At 43.6% G+C, this 20,506-nt stretch overlaps 1 protein-coding gene across 2 annotated transcripts in view; it reads right to left on the reverse strand.

The window, feature by feature from the left end:
• Positions 1–1,010: 1,010 nt before the first annotated feature.
• Positions 1,011–20,506, reverse strand: part of LOC147886048 (protein CNGC15b-like) — an 83,819-nt gene continuing 64,323 nt past the window's right edge. Inside the window, exons 8-9 of one of the 2 annotated variants that reach the window (XM_087396468.1) lie at positions 2,476–2,712; positions 1,011–2,172 (exon numbers count right to left, since the gene is read on the reverse strand). In XM_087396468.1, the coding sequence (XP_087252594.1) occupies positions 1,465–2,172; positions 2,476–2,712 (945 nt within the window). In that variant the 3' untranslated portion in view covers positions 1,011–1,464. The remainder of the gene's footprint in view (positions 2,173–2,475; positions 2,713–20,506) is intronic. The other variant, XM_087396466.1, reaches the window with a different exon arrangement.

The following is a 20,506-nucleotide window of genomic DNA, read 5'->3' on the forward strand; positions in this document are numbered from 1 at the left end:
GAGGGGGGGCAAAGACGGGGGGGGCAGGAGGGGGGGTCGGCCCTAATGGACGGTCTACCAAGACATGCTCTCAACGGTGGCTCTAGGCTCCTGCTGCAAAGGGACGTGGGCCCTCTGCCGTGCTGGCACCTACGGCTCTACGGCTCAATCGGGAGATCGAAAGTCTCCTCCTCCTGCTCCATAGGGGCAGCCTCTGCCAACTTCTCCTAAGGCTAGGGGATCGCCGATCAGGCTCTCTGACCCTAGCTCGATACCTGCGACACTTGAGGGCTACCTTGCTAGGTTTCTTGTGTTCAAGCTTGGTCCAAGTCCCCTGAGAGGGCTCAACATAAGGTGTTTGCGAGTGCTGCTAACAATCTGACTGCCTAGCTTGATGCTGGGGAGCCCTCTGCCCCTGCCTGGGCTGAGGGGGAGCCCCTTGCTCTTGCCTAGGCTCCCCCCCCCCCTCGCACCCCACCCCAAATTATAGTTACATATTGGTAAACGCAAACAAAGAGTAGTCAAATCAATTGTGCTAATGTCAACACTAATGGTGCACATCCAAAACTGAAGGTCCCAATGACATTCCAATGGCCAAGAAGGACGACCACTTGGCTAGGCAAAGGTGAAATGGACAAGGTAGAGATGGAATCCAGTAACACAAGGCAACCATCCCCACAAAAATAATATCGATAAGACCATGTCATATCAACAAGGATGAATAAGTGCAAGTGTGAGCATAAATATTACTGAGTTAGTGAAAAAACTTGCAACATAGAACAAGCATCCTTGTGGCAATTGTCGCCGGACAATCTAGAGAGTGGTCCACATGTTTCTACCTTCCAAGCCAAGCATGCAACTGTGCAAGAGGGTAATCGTATTGTCTATCTAGAATAGCTTGTGGACTTGCCTCTTCTAGCACAAGCTAAGGGCGGTGTGATGAGGACGTTATGACTATTAGAATAGGCAAACCTCAAAGTTGTGCTTCATTCGATGCAAATTCCAACAGCAAGGTGCCTTTCTTGTTTAATACCTTGCAAATACCAATATAGCTCCAATTCCCTTCCATTCCCATGACATCTTAACAAGAATAGTCGTCTTCTGAAATGGATTAAGAGCATTACTCCATATAGATGCAGAGGGTAGTCCGAATTTGTGACTTAATGATGAAGTTGATGTTTATTTCTTGTGATTAGTCCTACTTCCACAGGAATGATGAAGCATTCCCAACAAATTACCAAATTACCAACAGTCTCTTTGTATTACCACTTCAGTATCCAAATATCAAGCATGTCAACATCAAAGACATCAAGCATCTTCAACTCATAAAATACACTGTACAGTCAATATATAATAGTTTGCCAACCTCGACAGGCTTTCATCTGCTGCTTGCAAACCACCTTCTTCGACAGAAAAGAGCAGCATCACACCCTACTGAAACAACCAGAAGCTGGCTATCGACTTTTCCAAGATCTGGATCTTGGCTTAGTCATCATCTTCTTCGACAGAAAAGTCTGGCTCAGATGGCTTTTGTAGTTTCAAACTCGAGAGGCTTTCCTCTGCTGCTTGCAAGCCACGCATCCTATGCACTCCACGCATTGCGTTTGCAGCAAAACGAGATGCATACAGGGCTGCTCCAAGGTTTGCATTCACAACATCACTGCTTTCTTGCATTGCAGTCTGTAATTTGTGCTCTTCTTCTATCCTACGAAGTTCTGCAAGCTTTCGTTTCTGATATCTGCGCCAAGCTGCCTGGATAGAACAAGCAGCCCACGTCTGCCACTGCTGTGAGTAGTGACGGAAAGTATGCTGTACTTGTTTGCTGTGCAGACGTCTGAATTGAGAGGCGACAAACTTCAGATCTGCTGCTCTAAGTGCAAATGCCTCAACCTCAGTTTCTGCACTAACCGATCTAGTAGAAGAGGGAAGATTGCCACCAGATTTAGGATCCAAGGCCCATGTTAGGAGCTCTTCTCCACAAAAGTGTCCTGGTTTCAGCTTCCCAACATTAAGGAATCCTGTCACACCTCCATTTGTGGTCTCACTCTTCAAATGCCCACGAATAATGAAAAGCATTTCATTTACTGGATCGCCTTCCCGCATAACATCTGTACCAGGTGTGAAAAGAGTTGGCTCAAGCCGTTCGCAAATGGCGTCTAGGAGCTGGTCATCCATGCTTGCAAACAACGGAACCTACACCAATGACAGACAATGAGAAATGCACACTACTGACATGCGGTCTGCATTCAGATCCATAATACATAATGTTCTTTGTGGCAAAGAGCAAAGAGCAACATTCTGAGCAGCACTATTGCTTCGACACCACAGGTGCAGCAAGCATATAATGGAAATCTTTATATTAAGAGGAATAATATCCGTGAGCATAAGATTTACAAATCAAAGGCAAGATATGTAAATAAATGCTTTACAATCCACACAAAACGGCGGCAGATCAAAGATTAGATAGTCGGTGGCAGATCAAAGATTAGACAGTACCTCTTTGACAAGATTCAAACAAAGATGCCGTTTAATATCACGTCGAAGATCCTTTGGTAAGTTCTTGATCAGCTCTTCCTCCTTCACACCCCTTGTTTCTAACCATTTGTACTGTTCATAGCTATGTACACGTTCACGCAACTCTGTGGGCAGTTGACGATGTTGCATCCACTGCTCTGTATCACGCCTTTTAAGCCTCATCTCCTCCAATCTTACTGTTAGTGATTGCAAATATGTCTACATTCAAAGTAACTTCATATGTTAAAAGTTGTAAGCAATCACATTCCATTAAACGTTCCACCAAAGACCTTCACATCATGTGTATATATTTGACATAAGTGATCATAAGAAATGACTGCAGAGGTGCCTTTGTGTTGTATGAGAAAAGGAGTAAGGCAGGGGGTGGTCTTAGGAAAAGGACGGGAGGGAAGAACGGGGGACCGGGCGGGGGTTTGGGTGGGTTAAGGAGAAAAATTAAATTATATCTGATGGTACAGCAAGGATGCTCTTGAGACTAAGCAGTTCTGAAAGGATGGGTTGCTATGGATTCCATGCAATGCATAGATTAATGCCTAGACATAGGGATCCCCCTAAATCTTATCTCTAAATTTTTTATGTAGTGTCAAGCCCTCTGGTTTCCTACCTCACCATAACTGGAATATAGGCTTGAAGTTCCACGATTATGGTTGATGTACATTACTGATGAGGGCTACAAATGCAATGAGGGCCTATGTAGATACCTTTCACAGTAGTGACAATAGCACTAGTAGTGGCACGAGTGGTTTAGCACTGGATAGGAAGAGAGGGAGAAGTAGCGGCTGCTTCATTTTTGTACAAAACAATCCTGTAAAGTTTTTTCCCATAAAAGTTGAAAAATTATTCAAAGATGAAAAAGAAAATATAGCCTCCTGAATAGCAGGCTTTTACAAGGGAGCACGACATGATTCAAGAGCTCCTCTCATCCGATTACAAGATTCATTGTCCCTAGCAGCAACTTGCATAACACTTGTATGAAAGGAAATCAAAACAACTACAATTGAGTGTACAGTAACGATGCTCTTGAGAATCAAAAGTGTTCTGAAACAATGGATCGGTCTGGATCCTGTATATGCATAGAGTGAATACATTTAAGGACAATCCTCTCATTAGCATCATGCTGAGATGATCCTAGAGAAAAATATGACATGCCAGAGATTTTTCATGGACAATAGTACACTATTTTATTCTTTTTCAGCTGATTGACATTATTTATTGTGCACATATTATAATCACACGTGTGAGTATTTTGTCCGAGTTTCCCTGTTACAAGACTTGAACACATTTGGCCGGACATCTATATCAAATCAAATGCATTGGTTACTTACAATTTCAGCAATCATTCTCCATGGTTTGTACACCATGAACTTACATCTTTCTACGATGGTGGCGATGCCTTTCACGAGGACAAGCCACAGCTCACACTTCTATTTTGTATTGCAAGTCACATACAAGCGACAAGATGTGCATGGGGTGAAGTCCACTATATAGGAGTTATTACACAATCCGCAAGGTTATGCAAGTCTGCAGGACTTGTTATTTTACCAAATTACCACCCACTTGTCAGCATGCCTCACGAGATTATGATGTTCTGCACATCCATTGAGTTTTCATACTCTCTATACGTTTTTACACCTTGAGTTCCTAGTACTTTCATACTGGAATTCGGGGATGATCTTTGGTTTGCTAGGAGATAATGCTAGATTTTCACGAAGACAGAAGGAGATTACGTAGGAGTTAATCGTAAGATGAATTTAATCTCTTGAACCAATCATCTTTGAGCAGGTTCTTTGTAACCCCACACCTCACATGCGATAGTACACGATTGAGAACCCTAACTATTGGTTCCAGTATTGGTGAATTCTAAGAAGTCTAGTGTGTGTTATGTCCTTAGAAAGCTGATAGGCAATAATGTGTATAAACATGTGTGCATGGATAGAGGGGTTTCAAGGCGCAAAATTAAACTAAAGGAGTTTGTAGCTTACATCTTCTGCATTTTTTTATTACAAAAAGAGGAGCTAAACTGATTTCATTTCTCATTCTTGCATGCTCTTTGTGAGAACTGCGGCTGCTTTCGTTTCTCAGCGATAGCCATCTCTCAGACTTGTTTTTCAGGTGCCGCACTTGTTTCGGATCTATGTATTTTGGGTTTCTGGTTAACTGTTCCAGCTTTCGGATCCACTGCTTCTGGATTTGACTCCTGCAAGTTCGGGCTCCGGGTTCAATTGCTCTCGGCTCCAGTTTCGAGTTTCGGTTTGGGTTCCCTGTTCAGCTATTCCAAGTTCTATGTTCACCTATTTCAGGTTCCAGGTTTACCTATTCCATGTTTCAGAATTCACCTGCGCATCCATCTTTTGGAGCCATTTCTCTATTTGGCTTCTGATGATAAGACTTTTACTTAGTGTTTTAATAGTTTGGCTTGTTTGGGTATTCATTGCAGTATTCTGCCAAAGTTTGGGTATTGTTTGAAATTTCTACGTTGGTTTCTAACTAGATCACATGTTTTTGAAATGAGATGCTGATGAGGCTGACGTGGGTAGTGATTGCTGCAGTGCCACGGTGGGACATTGGTGTTAGAATCCCAAGTTTAACACTTTCAGCCCATTCCACTGCTTTTGATTTGTGGTAGAACCCTGACTTTCAGCCCCTTCCCTTGCTTTAGGTTTGGCATCTCGCAAAGGCCCTCAGAGTCCTACCTACCTACATACTGGCTATTTCGAGCTGTTTTGGAGTTGTTCTACTTCTTTATTTCATTGTATAATCTCCTGCTATTGATAAAGGAGTGATATTTTAGTTAGTTTCCTCCTAGGGTCCACTTCCCATTCTGTCCAAAGTTCTGTATTCTATTTTCTTTACCCTATATGTTCTAAACTTTTTGAGATGACGAAAGTGAATTTTGATTTCCAGTTCTTTTGAGTGTTAATTAAATAAATCATTAGAAATATGCTTCTGCTAAAGCATGACTCTCACACAAAATGCTTAGTGGCCAAGAACTCCAAAAGGCACTCCATAACGACTGACGTGGCTATTCTGATGACTGGCCTCTGTCCCACGCCTAGGTGCTAAGTTATGATCTGAAGACATCACCGATGAGAGCAGCAAGTTAGCAACAAGCTTGGACCTCTATTAATGGTTGTCCATAGGTAGATTCTTTAAAACCTGTCCAACAAAAAAGTTACAAAGGCTGTGTCTAATGAGGTCTCGAGTTTCCTGGCTACAACCTGCCACTAGAAGTCCTCCTAGCATCTGTCCTATCAGCTCCTCAGTGGGGCCCTGCTTGCAAAGATATGGCATCAACATGCTCTCAGTTGTCCCCATACTTGGTTATGGGCTGCTTGCCCCTCTCCTGCTCTCAGTCTGCCTAAAATACTGACGAATCCCAAGACCATCTACTAGAGTGCATGTGCATGAGTTTGAGCCATGTCGAAAATTAAACATCCAAGACTAGTCTACATGCCCTCATGATACATTATTAGGACAGGAAAGCGTTTCCATAGCACTAGCCATTGCTCCCTCAATGATAACCAGTTGCACATGTTCATTCTATCTCATCATCAATGATAGACAATGACTCATCCATTGCCTCTAACCACATTTGGTATGTGCCACCTTGGGCCTGATAGAAAATTGATATGGGGGCGGAAGATAGAGACTAGAGTGAGCAGAAAGTGAAGAATGAAATGAAGAACAACAAAACTTAGGGTTATGTACCCTCCAACCAAAATACAAGCCCTAACTAGGCAAGGGGGGGAAACCTCTAACGGGGGATTAAAGAGCCCCTTGGATAAGGTGTTCACACTCAAATGGAGGTAAGCCTAAACCTTTGTAGAAAGCTTCACACTTTTCTTCGTCTTACTCTTATTTTCAACAAAGGGCCTCCAATGATACTTGGATGCACTCCATACCTTTTACGAAACACATGATCTGAAGGTCAACCTTGGCAAACCAAGGTCACCGCATCCTACACATACATGGGGATTCTTTTCTCTGGCCCAATTCTCACAACGCAACCAGCGATGCAGGCCCGATTGAGCAAGCGATAAGCTACACTTGCTAGACTCGGGCAACAGTGCTTTCACTCTCGTGTCTAGAATCCGCAAAAGACCAAGTCTCTTCTCTTTGACTCCTTGGTCCACCCAACGGTATGTATGGCAACCCTTGCTGGAAGCTTGACCTATCAGAGGTAGATAAGGCCCAAGTGGGGAGGCTCCATGTTCTCTTATTGTCACGAATGATCCGCAGCAAGCCGTCCATCCCACATCAAATCGTTATGGCTGACAGCTCGACACAGCATTCAAGGTGATCACATACCTCTACCTAGTCAAGGATTACGGTTCCTCTACCTTAGGCAAATCAGGCTACCATGGCTGGCCCTATCCATGACTTTAGCTACTTAGGGGAATCAAAGGTGTTGGTACGCACGTGCACGCAGACGGTTTGAGAGTATGTTGGGGTAAAGGGCAATGTGTCCACCCACTGTATAGTGCCCATGTATACTCATATATATATGATAGAGGAATAAGCTGGAGTAGCTTTTGCTCCACCATATACGGTGTCTCTTATCCCTTCCTGAGTGCTCCCTCTTCCCCCTCAACTGGTATCAGAGCCAAGGAGAGCTTGGTGAGAGCATGGTGAGAGCTTGGTGAGTGTGGCCAGCAAGGTTAGAGAGGAGCAGCCCGATGATCGAATTGGAACTACAGAGAAGGCGAAGAAGCGGACGATCTGATAGAGAGCTCTTGCAAGAAGCTGAAGCAAGCTTGGGCTTGGTAGCTCATAAGAAGAAGGGGAAGGTTTGATAGAGAGCTCTTGCAAGAACCTTGAGCTACCTCTGCGATGGTAGATCAAAACAACAGATCAGCAAACTGGTCCGACCTGCCGGATTGCTGGCTGTGGGCTACACCTCCAGATTGGCGTTGACGGGATTGCTCGTTGTGCTCTTGATCATGATGACCGTGCTTACCTGGGTCTTCACTTCCACCAACGTACAAACGTCTGTGAAATCCATCACTGCTCAATTCCGTCACAAATTGACGAATTGCTGAGCTATCCATGGAAGAAGAAAGCTACTTCGAAGATTGCTACTACAGGAATTGCTGCCTACAAAAGAAAGGGGACATTTGTTGCAAAGAAAGGATGCTACTGTAAGTTGCCTATGTTGGATACATACGTTGGTACGGTGGTGTATTGAGATCTTGGTAAATGATGCCTGGTATGATCCATTGGCTGGTTATGCCAGGACAGATGTGGTTTCTGCAGTTATTGGCTCGGGTCATATTGCGCATGGGCAGGAATCATTGATATGTTTGCTTCGTAAGTGCCTCCATGGCCATTTGATACTGTTATGAGAGCTCAGGATGTGATGCGCATTGAGACAGGTTATGGTCTCACTATTCAAGAGGTTGCTATCCTTCTGAGGTTACTTGCCATATGGTTCCTTATGGACAGGGATGCTTTGCAGTGGGAGCTACATGGTCTTAATGATGTTTGTCAGATACTTGGTTGTTTCAGTATGGAGAGGGGAAAGTTACTGAGTACTCCATTGCCTGTATTGGCTCCATACTTGAAACACGGCAGGTTTGACAATCACAGATCAGTTGAGCAACAAGTTATGGTTGATATGGCAGCCATAGTACTTCATGCATCCATGACTGTGTTGAGACTTGGTTCTCACATGTTTGCCATTGGGGCTACACTTCCGGTTCTTGCTTCCATTGCAGTGGGAGTTGGTAGCATGATTATAGCAGATTTTGGCAGTAGGGAAGCGGTTGTGGACATCAGGTCCTTATGCTTCCAGGAGCAGCATGCAGGTGATGCAGGTTGGGTAGACCAGCAGAGGTCTATTGTAGGTTATGTGCTTATGGTCACAGGTGGTACAGAGACATTTTCTTTGCACAGTGATAGTTCGGGTGCTATGGACTTAGCACAGGAGCACGTGGTGGTGAGAGTTCACTCTCCCAATGAGATCTGGCATGAGATCTTGGTTGACAGGCATCTACAGCTTGTCATTTTCTATCCTGCAAACCTGATGTCTGCTAGTAGCTTATCCTCTATGCACTTTGCACATTGTAAAGTGCCAATGGGCATAGGATGACGGTCTGGTCATCTTGTTTTTCAGCCTATGGCTGATTGTATTATATGTATACTATACTCCCTTAAAGGCACATTGCCTGAAACCGGCCTCTAATCACTCAGAGGGCAGTGGAACTAAACCTTTAATCACTTCAGCACGCACTTACAGCTCACAAAGCATATATCACAACCATTAACCATTGCATGATCACCATTTGGCATTCACCCATTTGTTCACAAACAAAACCACTGAAAAAGGGATGGAGGCTAGAATGCCCCTGCTCAACAGACATAGACAACTGCACCCGATTGGCCCCAAACACCGTGGCGCCCCTTTCAGTATTTCTTTATATTTCACAGTGTGATGATTACAAGTTGCATCTGGGAGACCTTCCCTGCAACTGAGCACGCAGCCCCAATTCACTAAGCCTTCGCAAGGCTTTCAAGCATATAACACCATCACATAAGTGCACTTAACCCGTAGGCTCAACCCAAAGGCATTCTCTTTTCCGAGTGCAATTCCATTGGCTGTCCAGATGCAATCACACTGCACCCCAGCTGCACTCTCTTTGAGTGGTTTCCAGATGGCATTCACAAAGCTTTTCAAAGCTCCAAAATAAAATCAGGAAAGTACCCAACCAAGGAATGACTCATGTAGCACTGCTTGGGCACCTGTGAGCCAAGAAAGAGGCGGCACACGAGGCCAACCAATAGCTTATGGCAAAAAGAAATTGCAGTAGCAAAATCACAACTCACCAAGCCCTAAAGACTCGAACCAAGTCCTCAATCGCCAAGAGGACATAGTAGCCAATGCCCAATTGCATTCTCAGCCAAAGAGGAGTGCAACGGCATGAAGAAAGAGCATTTACAAGAGCCGACCAGCAAGAATTCCACTGAAAAATGCGAAAAGAAGCACTTCTGTCGCGAAGAAGTGGGAGTTCTTGGGCTCAAAAGAAGCGTGCTTCAGAGAGGAATGCATTGAGAAGGTTTTGGAGAAGTTTCATCGCCGGAAAGTCCTCCAAAACTGAGAAAAAACAGTCAACCAGCGCGTCGAACCACTCGAAATTCAATAGAAAGCTGTAGCTTTGCAAGAGAAGAGGCCCACGAGGCGGTAGAAAAAAAAAAGTCCAAAAAAAGCCACTTTTGCAAATTCGACCAGCAAAAGAAGTGCTCAGCTCTGCTCGTTCTACCAAACGCATGGAGGGAAAAGCATATCACTACGAAGGGGAGGCAAAGGGGAAGCCATCGGGCCAAACGGAAGTCAAGGAATCCAAACGGGTGAGGAGTTATGAAGAAAAACGGAATTCAGCTGAAGGAGGCTGAAAAACCAGTCCAAAATCTCAACAAAGGGAGGAGATGAGAGAGAAAACCACACATGTGAAGTTTAGAAGGCCCAGGAAGGTCCAGGAATGGCAAAGGAGCATGTAGAAGGCACTAGAGTCACCTGGAACTCTAGGGGGGCCACTGAAGGTACATGGCCCTCTAGGGGGCCCATTAAAAATGCCACAAAATCATTTCCCAACAACCACTCTTTTAATTCCTTGGAATGCCTTTGGGCCTAGGGATTAATTACGCTTATGTGCTAGGCACCATGCCGCGTTTAATTACACATTATTAAGCCCACGCTTGGACTTTTAAAACCAAAGCTGTCACGGTCTTGTAGTACATTAAAGTACTTAGAATTTCACGGCCCCGTGACATACCCCTCTCTTGAAACAGCAAACCACAGTTTGTTGCCCCAAAACACAGGAGCGAGCATGAAGGTAAAGCTGCAATATCCCAGGTGAATCTGCCAGTTCACCTTCCTCCATCCATTTCGCATCAAGTGATGGGTAATTTTGAAATTTTACCAAGTAGCGACGGATAACTTTACCCTTGAGCTTTCTATCTCTGTGTGCCAGAATCTGCTCTGGGACCAGAAGTTCATCCTGTTCTTCCACTTCAGGCTGCACCTCATCAGGTACATCCTCGGGAATATCTCCATGATATTGCTTTAATAAGCTCACATGAAAGGCATTATGTATCTTCCAATGCGGACGCAACTTCAGCCTGTAAGCTACCTCGTTTATCTTTTCAGAAACCTGGAAAGGACCATAGTAACGCATGTTCAGCTTTGTGTACAACCTTTCCTTGCCTTTCTTATTTTTCAGCCTTGCCTTCTGAAAACGCAGCAAAACCCAATCACCTTCTGTGAATACCAATTCCCTGCGGTGCTTATCTGCTGCTCTTTTCTGCTTGTCTTGACTTCTTTGCAAGGCATATTTGATCTTCTTGTAAGCCTCTTCAAGGCTTTCCACAAAACGATCAACTTCGAAGATTTTCTCTTTTGTATGCAAAATGGGAGGTATCTTCCTGGCGCCTTCCACTATTTCAAAAGGTGCTTTACCTGTGGATGTGTGCACCGTATTATTGTAAGCATATTCCAGCAAAGGCAAATAATGCTCCCATTTGCTTTTGTGGTCTGAGACATAGCATTTAAACATATCCAAGATGGTAGAGTTTTCCTGCTCCGATTGTCCATCAGACTGAGGGTGAAAAGATGACGAAAAATTCAGCGTAGTGCCCATATTTTCAAACAGTCCTCTCCAAAAGAGGTTGGTCATCCTCGGATCTCTATCACTGATTATGGATTCATGCATCCCATGATACTTGAAGACATGCTGCAAAAACAATTTGGCCATTTGATCTGCTGTAATTTTCTGTCTTACTGGCACAAAGTGGGCTTGTTTGCTAAACCTGCAAATTATTGTCCACAATCCATCATGTCCAGTAGGAGTACGTGGAAGATCAAACACAAAATCCATAGCTATGCTTTGCCATGGTCTATCCGGAATTGGCAAAGGGTGTAACAACCCAGGTGCCTTCTGCCTGTCAAACTTTACTGACAAACCATGCATGTTCTCACATATTCTTCCACATCTTTCCTCAAAAATGGCCAATAAAAGTATTGCTGCACTGCTGTAATTGTTGCTGTAATTCCCCTATGTCCTGCATATGGAGGAGCATGACTTTCCATTATGACTTTCTGTCGCATCTGATCAGTGACACAGAGTCGTCCATGCATCAAAATGAAACCCTCTTTCAACATATAGTGATCATGCCTTTGACCATCAGAAAGCTGTTCATAAATAGTTGAAAAATCAGCATCATTAACATACTGATCTTTCATCACATCTAACACATTGTTGTAAGCAATGCTCCCTGCTGAAACACTGGGTTTCTTGGAGACTGCTTCAGGCTGTGGTTTCCTTGAAAGTGCATCAGCCACGACATTTTTGTTACCCGGCACATGTACAATTTGAAAATGAAACATTGAGAGGAAGTTAGCCCATCTCATGTGCTTTTAAGATAATTTTCTCTGCGTGAGAAAATATCTAAGTGACTGATGATCAGTTTGCACATAAAAATCAGCTCCAAGAAGGTAATGTTTCCATGTGGTCAAAGCATGTATCACTGCTAACATTTCCTTCTCGTATGTCTGCGAGTACAATTCAGCATCTTTGAGAACTCTACTTTCATATGCAACCACTCTGCCATCCTGCATCAAAGTGCCTCCCATGCTGTTCCCACATGCATCACAAGTTACAGCGAAGGGGTTTGCAAGATCTGGCAAGATAATAACGGGTTCAGAACACAATTTTTGCTTCAGCTCTTCAAAAGCTGCATTTTCCTTTGGTCCCCACCGAAACGGTACAGCTTTCTTTTGTAAAGCATGCAAGGGAGAAGCAATTTCTGCAAAGTACTTTATAAACCTCCGATAGTATGAACACAAACCAAGAAAGCTTCTGACTTCATGCAGATTTTTCAAAATTGGCCAACTCCTTATGGCCTCAACTTTTGCAAGATCCATCTTGACTCCATCCTTTGACACTATATGACTGAGAAAATGAATCTCATGCATAAAGAACTCACTTTTCTTGGTGTTTATTAATAGCTTGTGTCTTTTCAACTCTTGAAACACAATAGTGAGGTGTTTCCTGTGCTCCTGCTTATTTTTAGAGAACACAATGATGTCATCAAAGAAAGTGCCCACAAACTTTCTGTGTGCTCTAAAGATTCTGTCCATCATTCTATTGAAAGTGGCAGGTGCATTAGCAAACCAAAAGGCATCACAAGAAACTCATATAAGCCAAATGAAGTGCGGAAGGCAGTCTTGTAGACATCTTCAGGCCGTATCCTTATCTGATGGTATCCACTTTTAAGGTCAATACGACTGAACATTGAGGAACCTTCCAACCGATCCAATATATCATCAATGCGTGGAATTGGAAAACGGTTCTTAATTGTGACTTTATTCAAAGCCCTATAATCAATACACATTCTCCAACTGCCATCCTTTTGCACAAGCAACACAGGGGAACAGTAAGGAGAATTACTTGGTTGTATTAATTCCTTTTCCAAGAGTTCCTTCACTTGTGACATTATCTCTTCCTATTGTGCCTTACTGACACGATAGGGAGGTATATTAGGCGGTGAGCTTCCTGGAATTATATCAATTTAATGATCCTCGGGCCTCTTGGGAGGTAATTCTTGAGGAAGTGCATCTGAGAAACAATCCTGATAATCTGAAATAAAAGCAGCCCTTTCTCTATCTAAAGCAGAAAGAGTAGAGCCTTCTTGAACTGGTTGGCTGTCCTCTTTGACAAAAATCAAGTACGCTGAAATATGACGCTTTATTACATTGGAAATACAAGAAGCTGAAACTACAGGGATGGACTCCCCTTTCAACTTTACATCAAGTACATGATTTTTGCCTCTATGAGTTAAAGAAATCTTCTTGTTTCTCATCTGCACATCAGCCCCCATCCTGTACATCCAAGGCATCCCAAGCAAAGCATCACACTCTGGCAAAGGCATAATGTAGAAGTCCTCTGCATCCTGATATCCCTGGATATGCATCCTCAACTTGCCAATGATAGGAGTGACAGGTGTGTTGAGTTCAGGGTTGGCCATATCACACATGCCAGATGGCCCCATTTCCTCAGGCTCAATGCCAAGCCTTCCTGCCATATCAGGAGTTATGAAATTTGCCTTTGCCCCAGAATCAAAGAAAAACAAACAATTCTGATTTCTGATTTTTCCCCATGCTCTGCACATCTCAGTCTTTTTCATTTCCTCTTCATCATGTGCATGTGGCAAACTCCCAATCACATCTGGAAGAAGTCCTGCAGAAGGTTTAGGCTTTTTGCCCTTCCGATCAGCCTGTTTATCACCATTCTTATCATCATCTGACCTGTCTCTTTTCTTGAATGGGCAATTATAAGAGCGGTGTCCCTCTCCTTTGCATATAAAACATTTGTTTTGCTCCATGAGTGACTTTTTCTCTTCATCAGATAACTTGGTACGGGGCTGTTTATTAGGCTGTCCACGCCTTTGACCAGCTTTGAATTGGGCTTTTCCTCCCTCTTGAAACGGTCGTTTGCCATAATTTTTATTTTCAGATTTGATGTCCTTATCCTGGTGTTTGGCAGCCCGTTTGTTGTCTTCTTTCTTGCTGTCCATAAAGCCCAAATTCTTCTCCTGCATCCATGCATATGCTGTCCTTGCATTCTCAATTAATTGAGTCATAGAACCCACCTTGGTTTTGATGCAATAATCACGTAGCTCACTAGGCAATCCACAACAATACCTCTCTATTTGCTCTTTCAAAGAAACATGCCTGTAAGAGCTCAATGGCAGCAAAACATCCCAAAACCTCTGGGTGTAATCATCAAGATTCTTGCAAAGTTTGTATGACAAGTCATGCCAGTGTGAAAGTACTTCAACTTCAAAAGTTGGAGTAAGCCAAGTAGAAGAGAACACTTGCTTAAATTCCAGTCAAGTAGAAGGTGCATCTCCATGAAGCATAAGGTTAGTGTACCACTTAAGTGCATTGCCTTTCAAAAATGTGGCAACCTTCCTCATCTTGGATGCTTCTGTAAACAAACCCCCAAGAAATGCAGCATCAAACTGTTGAAGGAATGTGAGGGCTTTGTACCTGTCCTGTACTCCATTATATGTATCAAACTTGACATGAGAACCACCATCCTTAAATTCTTTATATACATTTCATATTGGCTGTCCCAAAGATGGCTGTATATTTGCAGCATTCCCTTCACTAGGGAGAGCCATGCTTGGCTGAACATTAGCCATGGGAGCATATGCTGTGGCTTGCATGCCTGGCAAAATATTCAGGTTGCTGCCTCAAATATGGCTGAGGTGGTTGAGCCACATTTATGGACTACACATTATTATTTTGAGGAGTAGAAATACCCAAACCAAGGCCTTGTGCTGGCTGCTCATACTGTTGCACTGGATGTACTTTTTGTACCTCTTTCTCAAGTGCTCTTTTGGGCGATTCCTCTCTTGGAAGTCACTTTCTGAGTCATTTTTGATGGCTGTCCCTCATGGGAAACTGATGCATGAGTGTGTGGTCCGCCATGAGAAGCTGATGCATGTGTGTACTCACTCTTTCCGTGCTTGTGCTTTCTTGATTTCTTCTTCTTCTTGGCATTTGTTTGCACAATCTGAGCCAAATTTTGAGCCAGCTGAGTCAAAGCAGTCACTGCACTTGCAAGCTGTGCATTCAACATAGTAGCATCATCTGACTCACTGCTAGAACTACTATCACCGTTGAGCTCAGTTGTAGCTTCATGTGTGGCCTGCTCAAAAGGCATTTGTTGTGCTTCCTGCAGCTGTACACTAGCTGGATCATTAAGGCTTTCCTGCCTTCTCCTTTGAGGAGTTGTCGAGCTCTCTTGCTCATGGGTACTCACCATGTTTATGGTTGTAATATTCAGCTGTCAAAAAGTGCAGCAAAAATATCCTTCCACCAAACTACCGAGGCCCACCTCTTGAGAAAGAGTGTGTGGTATCCCGGCAATGGAACCAATGAAACCGGCCTCTAATCACTCAGAGGGCAGTGGAACTAAACCTTTAATCACTTCAGCACTTATTTACAGCTCACAAAGCATATATCACAACCATTAACCATTGCATGATCACCATTTGGCATTTACCCATTTGTTCACAAACAAAACCACTGAAAAAGGGATGGAGGCTAGAATGCCCCTGCTCAACAGACATAGACAAGTGCACCCGATTGGCCCCAAACACCGTGGCGCCCCTTTCCGTATTTCTTTATATTTCACAGTGAAATGATTACAAGTTGCATCTGGGAGACCTTCCCTGCAACTGAGCACACAGCCCCAATTTACTAAGCCTTCGCAAGGCTTTCAAGCATATAACACCATCACATAAGTGCACTTAACCCGTAGGCTCAACCCAAAGGCATTCTCTTTTCCGAGTGCAATTCCATTGGCTGTCCAGATGCAATCACACTGCACCCCAGCTGCACTCTCTTTGAGTGGTTTCCAGATGGCATTCACAAAGCTTTTCAAAGCTCCAAAATAAAATCAGCAAAGTACCCAACCAAGGAATGACTCATGTAGCACTGCCTGGGCACCTGTGAGCCAAGAAAGAGGCGGCACACGAGGCCAACCAATAGCTTATGGCAAAAAGAAATTGCAGTAGCAAAATCACAACTCACCAAGCCCTGAAGACTCGAACCAAGTCCTCAATCGCCAAGAGGACATAGTAGCCAATGCCCAATTGCATTCTCAGCCAAATAGGAGTGCAAAGGCATGAAGAAAGAATTTATAAGAGCCAACCAGCAAGAATTCCACTGAAAAATGCGAAAAGAAGCACTTCTGTCGCGAAGAAGTGGGAGTTCTTGGGCTCAAAAGAAGCGTGCTTCAGAGAGGAATGCATTGAGAAGGTTTTGGAGAAGTTTCATCGCCGGAAAGTCCTCCAAAACTGAGAAAAAACAGTCAACCAGCGCGTCGAACCACTCGAAATTCAATAGAAAGCTGTAGCTTTGCAAGAGAAGAGGCCCACGAGGCGGTAGAAAAAAAAAAGTCCAAAAAAAGCCACTTTTGCAAATTCGACCAGCAAAAGAAGTGCTCAGCTCTGCCCGTTCTACCAAACGCATGGAGGGAAAAGCATATCACTACGAAGGGGAGGCAGAGGGGAAGCCATCGGGCCAAACGGAAGTCGAGGAATCCAAACGGGTGAGGAGTTATGAAGAAAAACGGAATTCAGCTGAAGGAGGCTGAAAAACCAGTCCAAAATCTCAACAAAGGGAAGAGATGAGAGAGAAAACCACACATGTGAAGTTTAGAAGGCCCAGGAAGGTCCAGGAATGGCAAAGGAGCATGTAGAAGGCACTAGAGCCACCTGGAACTCTAGGGGGGCCACTGAAGGTACATGGCCCTCTAGGGGGCCCATTAAAAATGCCACATCATCATTTCCCAACAACCACTCTTTTAATTCCTTGGAATGCCTTTGGGCCTAGGGATTAATTACGCTTATGTGCTAGGCACCATGCCGCGTTTAATTACACATTATTAAGCCCACGCTTGGACTTTTAAAACCAAAGCTGTCATGGTCTTGTAGTACATTAAAGTACTTAGAATTTCACGGCCCCGTGACATTGCCTTTAAGTGGGAGGTTGTTGGGGTAAAGGGCAATGTGTCCACCCACTGTATAGTGCCCATGTATACTCATATATATATGATAGAGGAATAAGCTGGAGTAGCTTTTGCTCCACCATATACGGTGTCTCTTATCCCTTCCTGAGTACTCCCTCTTCCCCCTCAAAGAATAGGGCTCCATGTGCATAGATTACCCCCCTTTCAATATAGCCTTGAGGCCCCTTCTGTTCCGCTCACTCACCATGAGGCTAACCATGTTATCCAGGAGGATCGCTTACAACTACATACATTCAGCACTTGGCTAGCCCCCAGCAAGCTTCCTGTCAAAGCTCAGCTTCTACAGGGATCACTGCTTTTTGAATGTCGGAAGCATTGAATTAAACAAGAAGAAAAAGTAGTCAAGCCTTGCAGTTACTAATGCTTCTTATGCATTGACAAGCATGAATCAGCAAATCTTGCTCATCGTGATTAATATAATCCTCCAGTAATTGGTACTTTGATATTGGTGCTTCCAAGAACATAACTTCAAGCAAAAAGCTGTTTTTTTCTTTGAATGATACACATAATGGGGGCATTGTAAGTTGTGCCAATAATGCTTCTTATGCCATGAGAGGTATAGGCCAAGTTAAACTTACTTCTTATGCCATGAGACACGTTGAAGGAACTTCAGCATCTAGCGATCCAGTCCCTCTTCAGGATGCAGCATGCTTTATTTGTTCCAAGAATTAAAAATAACTTCATATCTAGTTCAGCTATTGCTACATCTAGAAATAAAGTTATTTTTATGGTTACATTGTGCCATTTATGATTTCAAAAGCAACAACACCATTGTCATCACTAGAACATTGACTAGAGGTCTTTACAGACTTGATGCCTATGAGAGAGATGTAGGCCATCTTCTGGTGGTTCTAGTGATGCCCTATAGGCCATGGTATGTACCTTGTACGCATAAATGTAGGCACTTGTAGTGTTAGTGCCTTTTAGGCCACATAGGACACTTAGTCCTATGTGACACCTAGGACACTTAGTCCTAGGTCTAGCTACAAGTACCTTGTACTCCTATTTTTCATTATCCTAGTTTTGATGGCTAAGACTCGTGCGACTCTTTGCTACTTGCACTCTCTCTCTCTTTCATTCGATCTTACAGTAGTATCAAAGCCACGTTTGACTAATCTCCTGCTACTGGACTTGCACCAGCTCGTCTCAGCCTACCTACTCCTCCATCCGTACATTCTGTGCGACTGTACGGACGCTTGTACACACAGCCCGCACAAACAATGTACTTGTAGCGTACTTCCGTACCTACGTTCCATACTTCGCCATACTACATTCCATACCTACGCCGACGTACAGATGTACACTCAGCTCCGTACCTAAACCACCATACATCTACGTACATGCGTTCCGTACAGCCACCATACAACTCTGTACATGCGCCGTCAACCGTACACTGTACTTTGCATCCATACGTACGTACACTGTACATGCATCCGTGCATTGTGCTTGCATCCGTATATTGTACCAAATCCGTATGATTGTACGTACACCATACACTGGACTTGCTCCGTACGTCCGTACAAACTACACCATATATATTCCGTACAAAACAGTTGTCCATACAGCTCGTACTTATCCCGAGAGTTCCGTACAGGTTTGGCACGTGTGAAGTCTTTTGCAGGACAAAATTTGGGGCTTTCAATACCTTTCATCTCCTCAAGTTGCAACTTCTTGCAAGAACACTAGAGATTCGGGATTTGGTCTGCAATTTCTTTTTGATTGCAGTACATTGAGTCACGTTTGCAGGACATTGAGTCAGATTTTCAGACATTGAGTCACTTCTGCAGGACATTGAGTCAAATTTGCATACATTCGGTCACATTTGCAAAAATTTCAGTAAAATTTGGGGCTTTTCTGCATTTGCCCTATTTTTGGCCTATTTGCCCTCAATAAATTTGGGGCTTTTGCCAGATTTGCTATTTTTTGCAGTGAACATTGCCTGTCAGTCACATTTGGGTCAGATCTGCATTTGCCCTTTGGTTTGGATCAGAAATTTGCAGATATTTGCTGTCATTTTTGGACAGCCAGCTTTTTGCAGTGATAGCCTTGAGGCTTTTGGGTTTTCAGGTCTTTTTCAGGGTATCACATTTGCTATGGCTGGGAACAATCAAGATTTATTTGGAGTTCTTCGTGAAGATGATAAGTTTGATGGCGCCAACTATCCGATGTGGTCTTATCTCATGAAACATATTCTTGTTGCAAAGCATTTGTGGAATATTGTTTCTGGGGCTAATCTGAGGCCAGCCAATGCTACAGTGGTTGCCTCTACTGCTGGTCCTTCTGCAGGGGATACTCCTCCTGATTCCTCTTCCTCTAGCACTCCTGTTGCTACTCTTCCAACTCCAGAACAGTCAAGATGGGATGCAAGAGATGCAAATGCACATTCATGCATTGCTTTATCATGCAAGAGAATCATTATTCCACATATCCGGTCTTGCAGGACAGCAAAGGATGCTTGGGATAAATTGGCTTCTCTCTATCAGATTCGCAATGAAGCTTGTGTTGCATATTTAAGAAGACAATTACAAGAAGTCAGCATGAATGAAGGTGAGTTAATGGATGCATACTTGACAAAATTCAAGGACCTCATGGAACAGCTTGTTAGTACCACATTGAATGGACTGCCAGATACATATCAAGGGTTTGCTACAACCCTTTGATTAGTGGCCATGGGTAATCTAGACCCTTTGATTAGTTACTTTGCTTTTGCAGGAAGAGCAAAGTAGAGCTAATAGACAAGCCATTATTCCTAATCATGCATTTGCTTCACAACAGACAGGAAGAGGCAAGGCTTCCAAGCCTATGGGCAAGCCAAAATCTACGCATAGCAGCTGCAATTCCTTCCATGCATCTAAAAATACAGCAGATAAGGCAAAGAAGAAAAGATGCAACTATTGTCGCAAGCCTGGACATGACATTTCAGAATGCAGAAAGCGCATTGCTTCAGAGAAAAATAAAGCAAGATTGACAGTTAATGCCTCTCATGCTATTGAATTCCATGAGCCAAAAGATGCTTCACATGCACATGCTTTTCAGGATGATTGGGCATGGGTTGTCCATTGCTCATTTGATCCATCCAAAGCTGATGCATTCTTTACTGCTAATGATGCTCAGTCCTAGTACTTAGATAGTGGTGCTTCCAAGCATGTCACATCTTGCAGACAGTTGTTTCATTCTTTAGATGATGCACCTCGCGAGGGGGGACTGTTACATGTGCTAATAATGCTTCATATGCTGTAAAAGGAGTTGGAGATGTGCAGCTCACATCCATTTCAAGCCATCCTGTCACTCTAACAAATGTTCTTTTTGTGCCTAGCATTGAAGTCAAGTTGATTTCAATTTCAGCAATTGCTACTTCAGGTTTCAGAGTGATTTTTGATGGCTACAGATGTCTACTT

Source organism: Dipteris shenzhenensis, chromosome 25 (assembly GCF_047967505.1).
Source record: "Dipteris shenzhenensis isolate YYH24624 ecotype China chromosome 25, Dip_SZ_1.0, whole genome shotgun sequence".
NCBI classification, from domain to species: Eukaryota; Viridiplantae; Streptophyta; class Polypodiopsida; order Gleicheniales; family Dipteridaceae; genus Dipteris; species Dipteris shenzhenensis.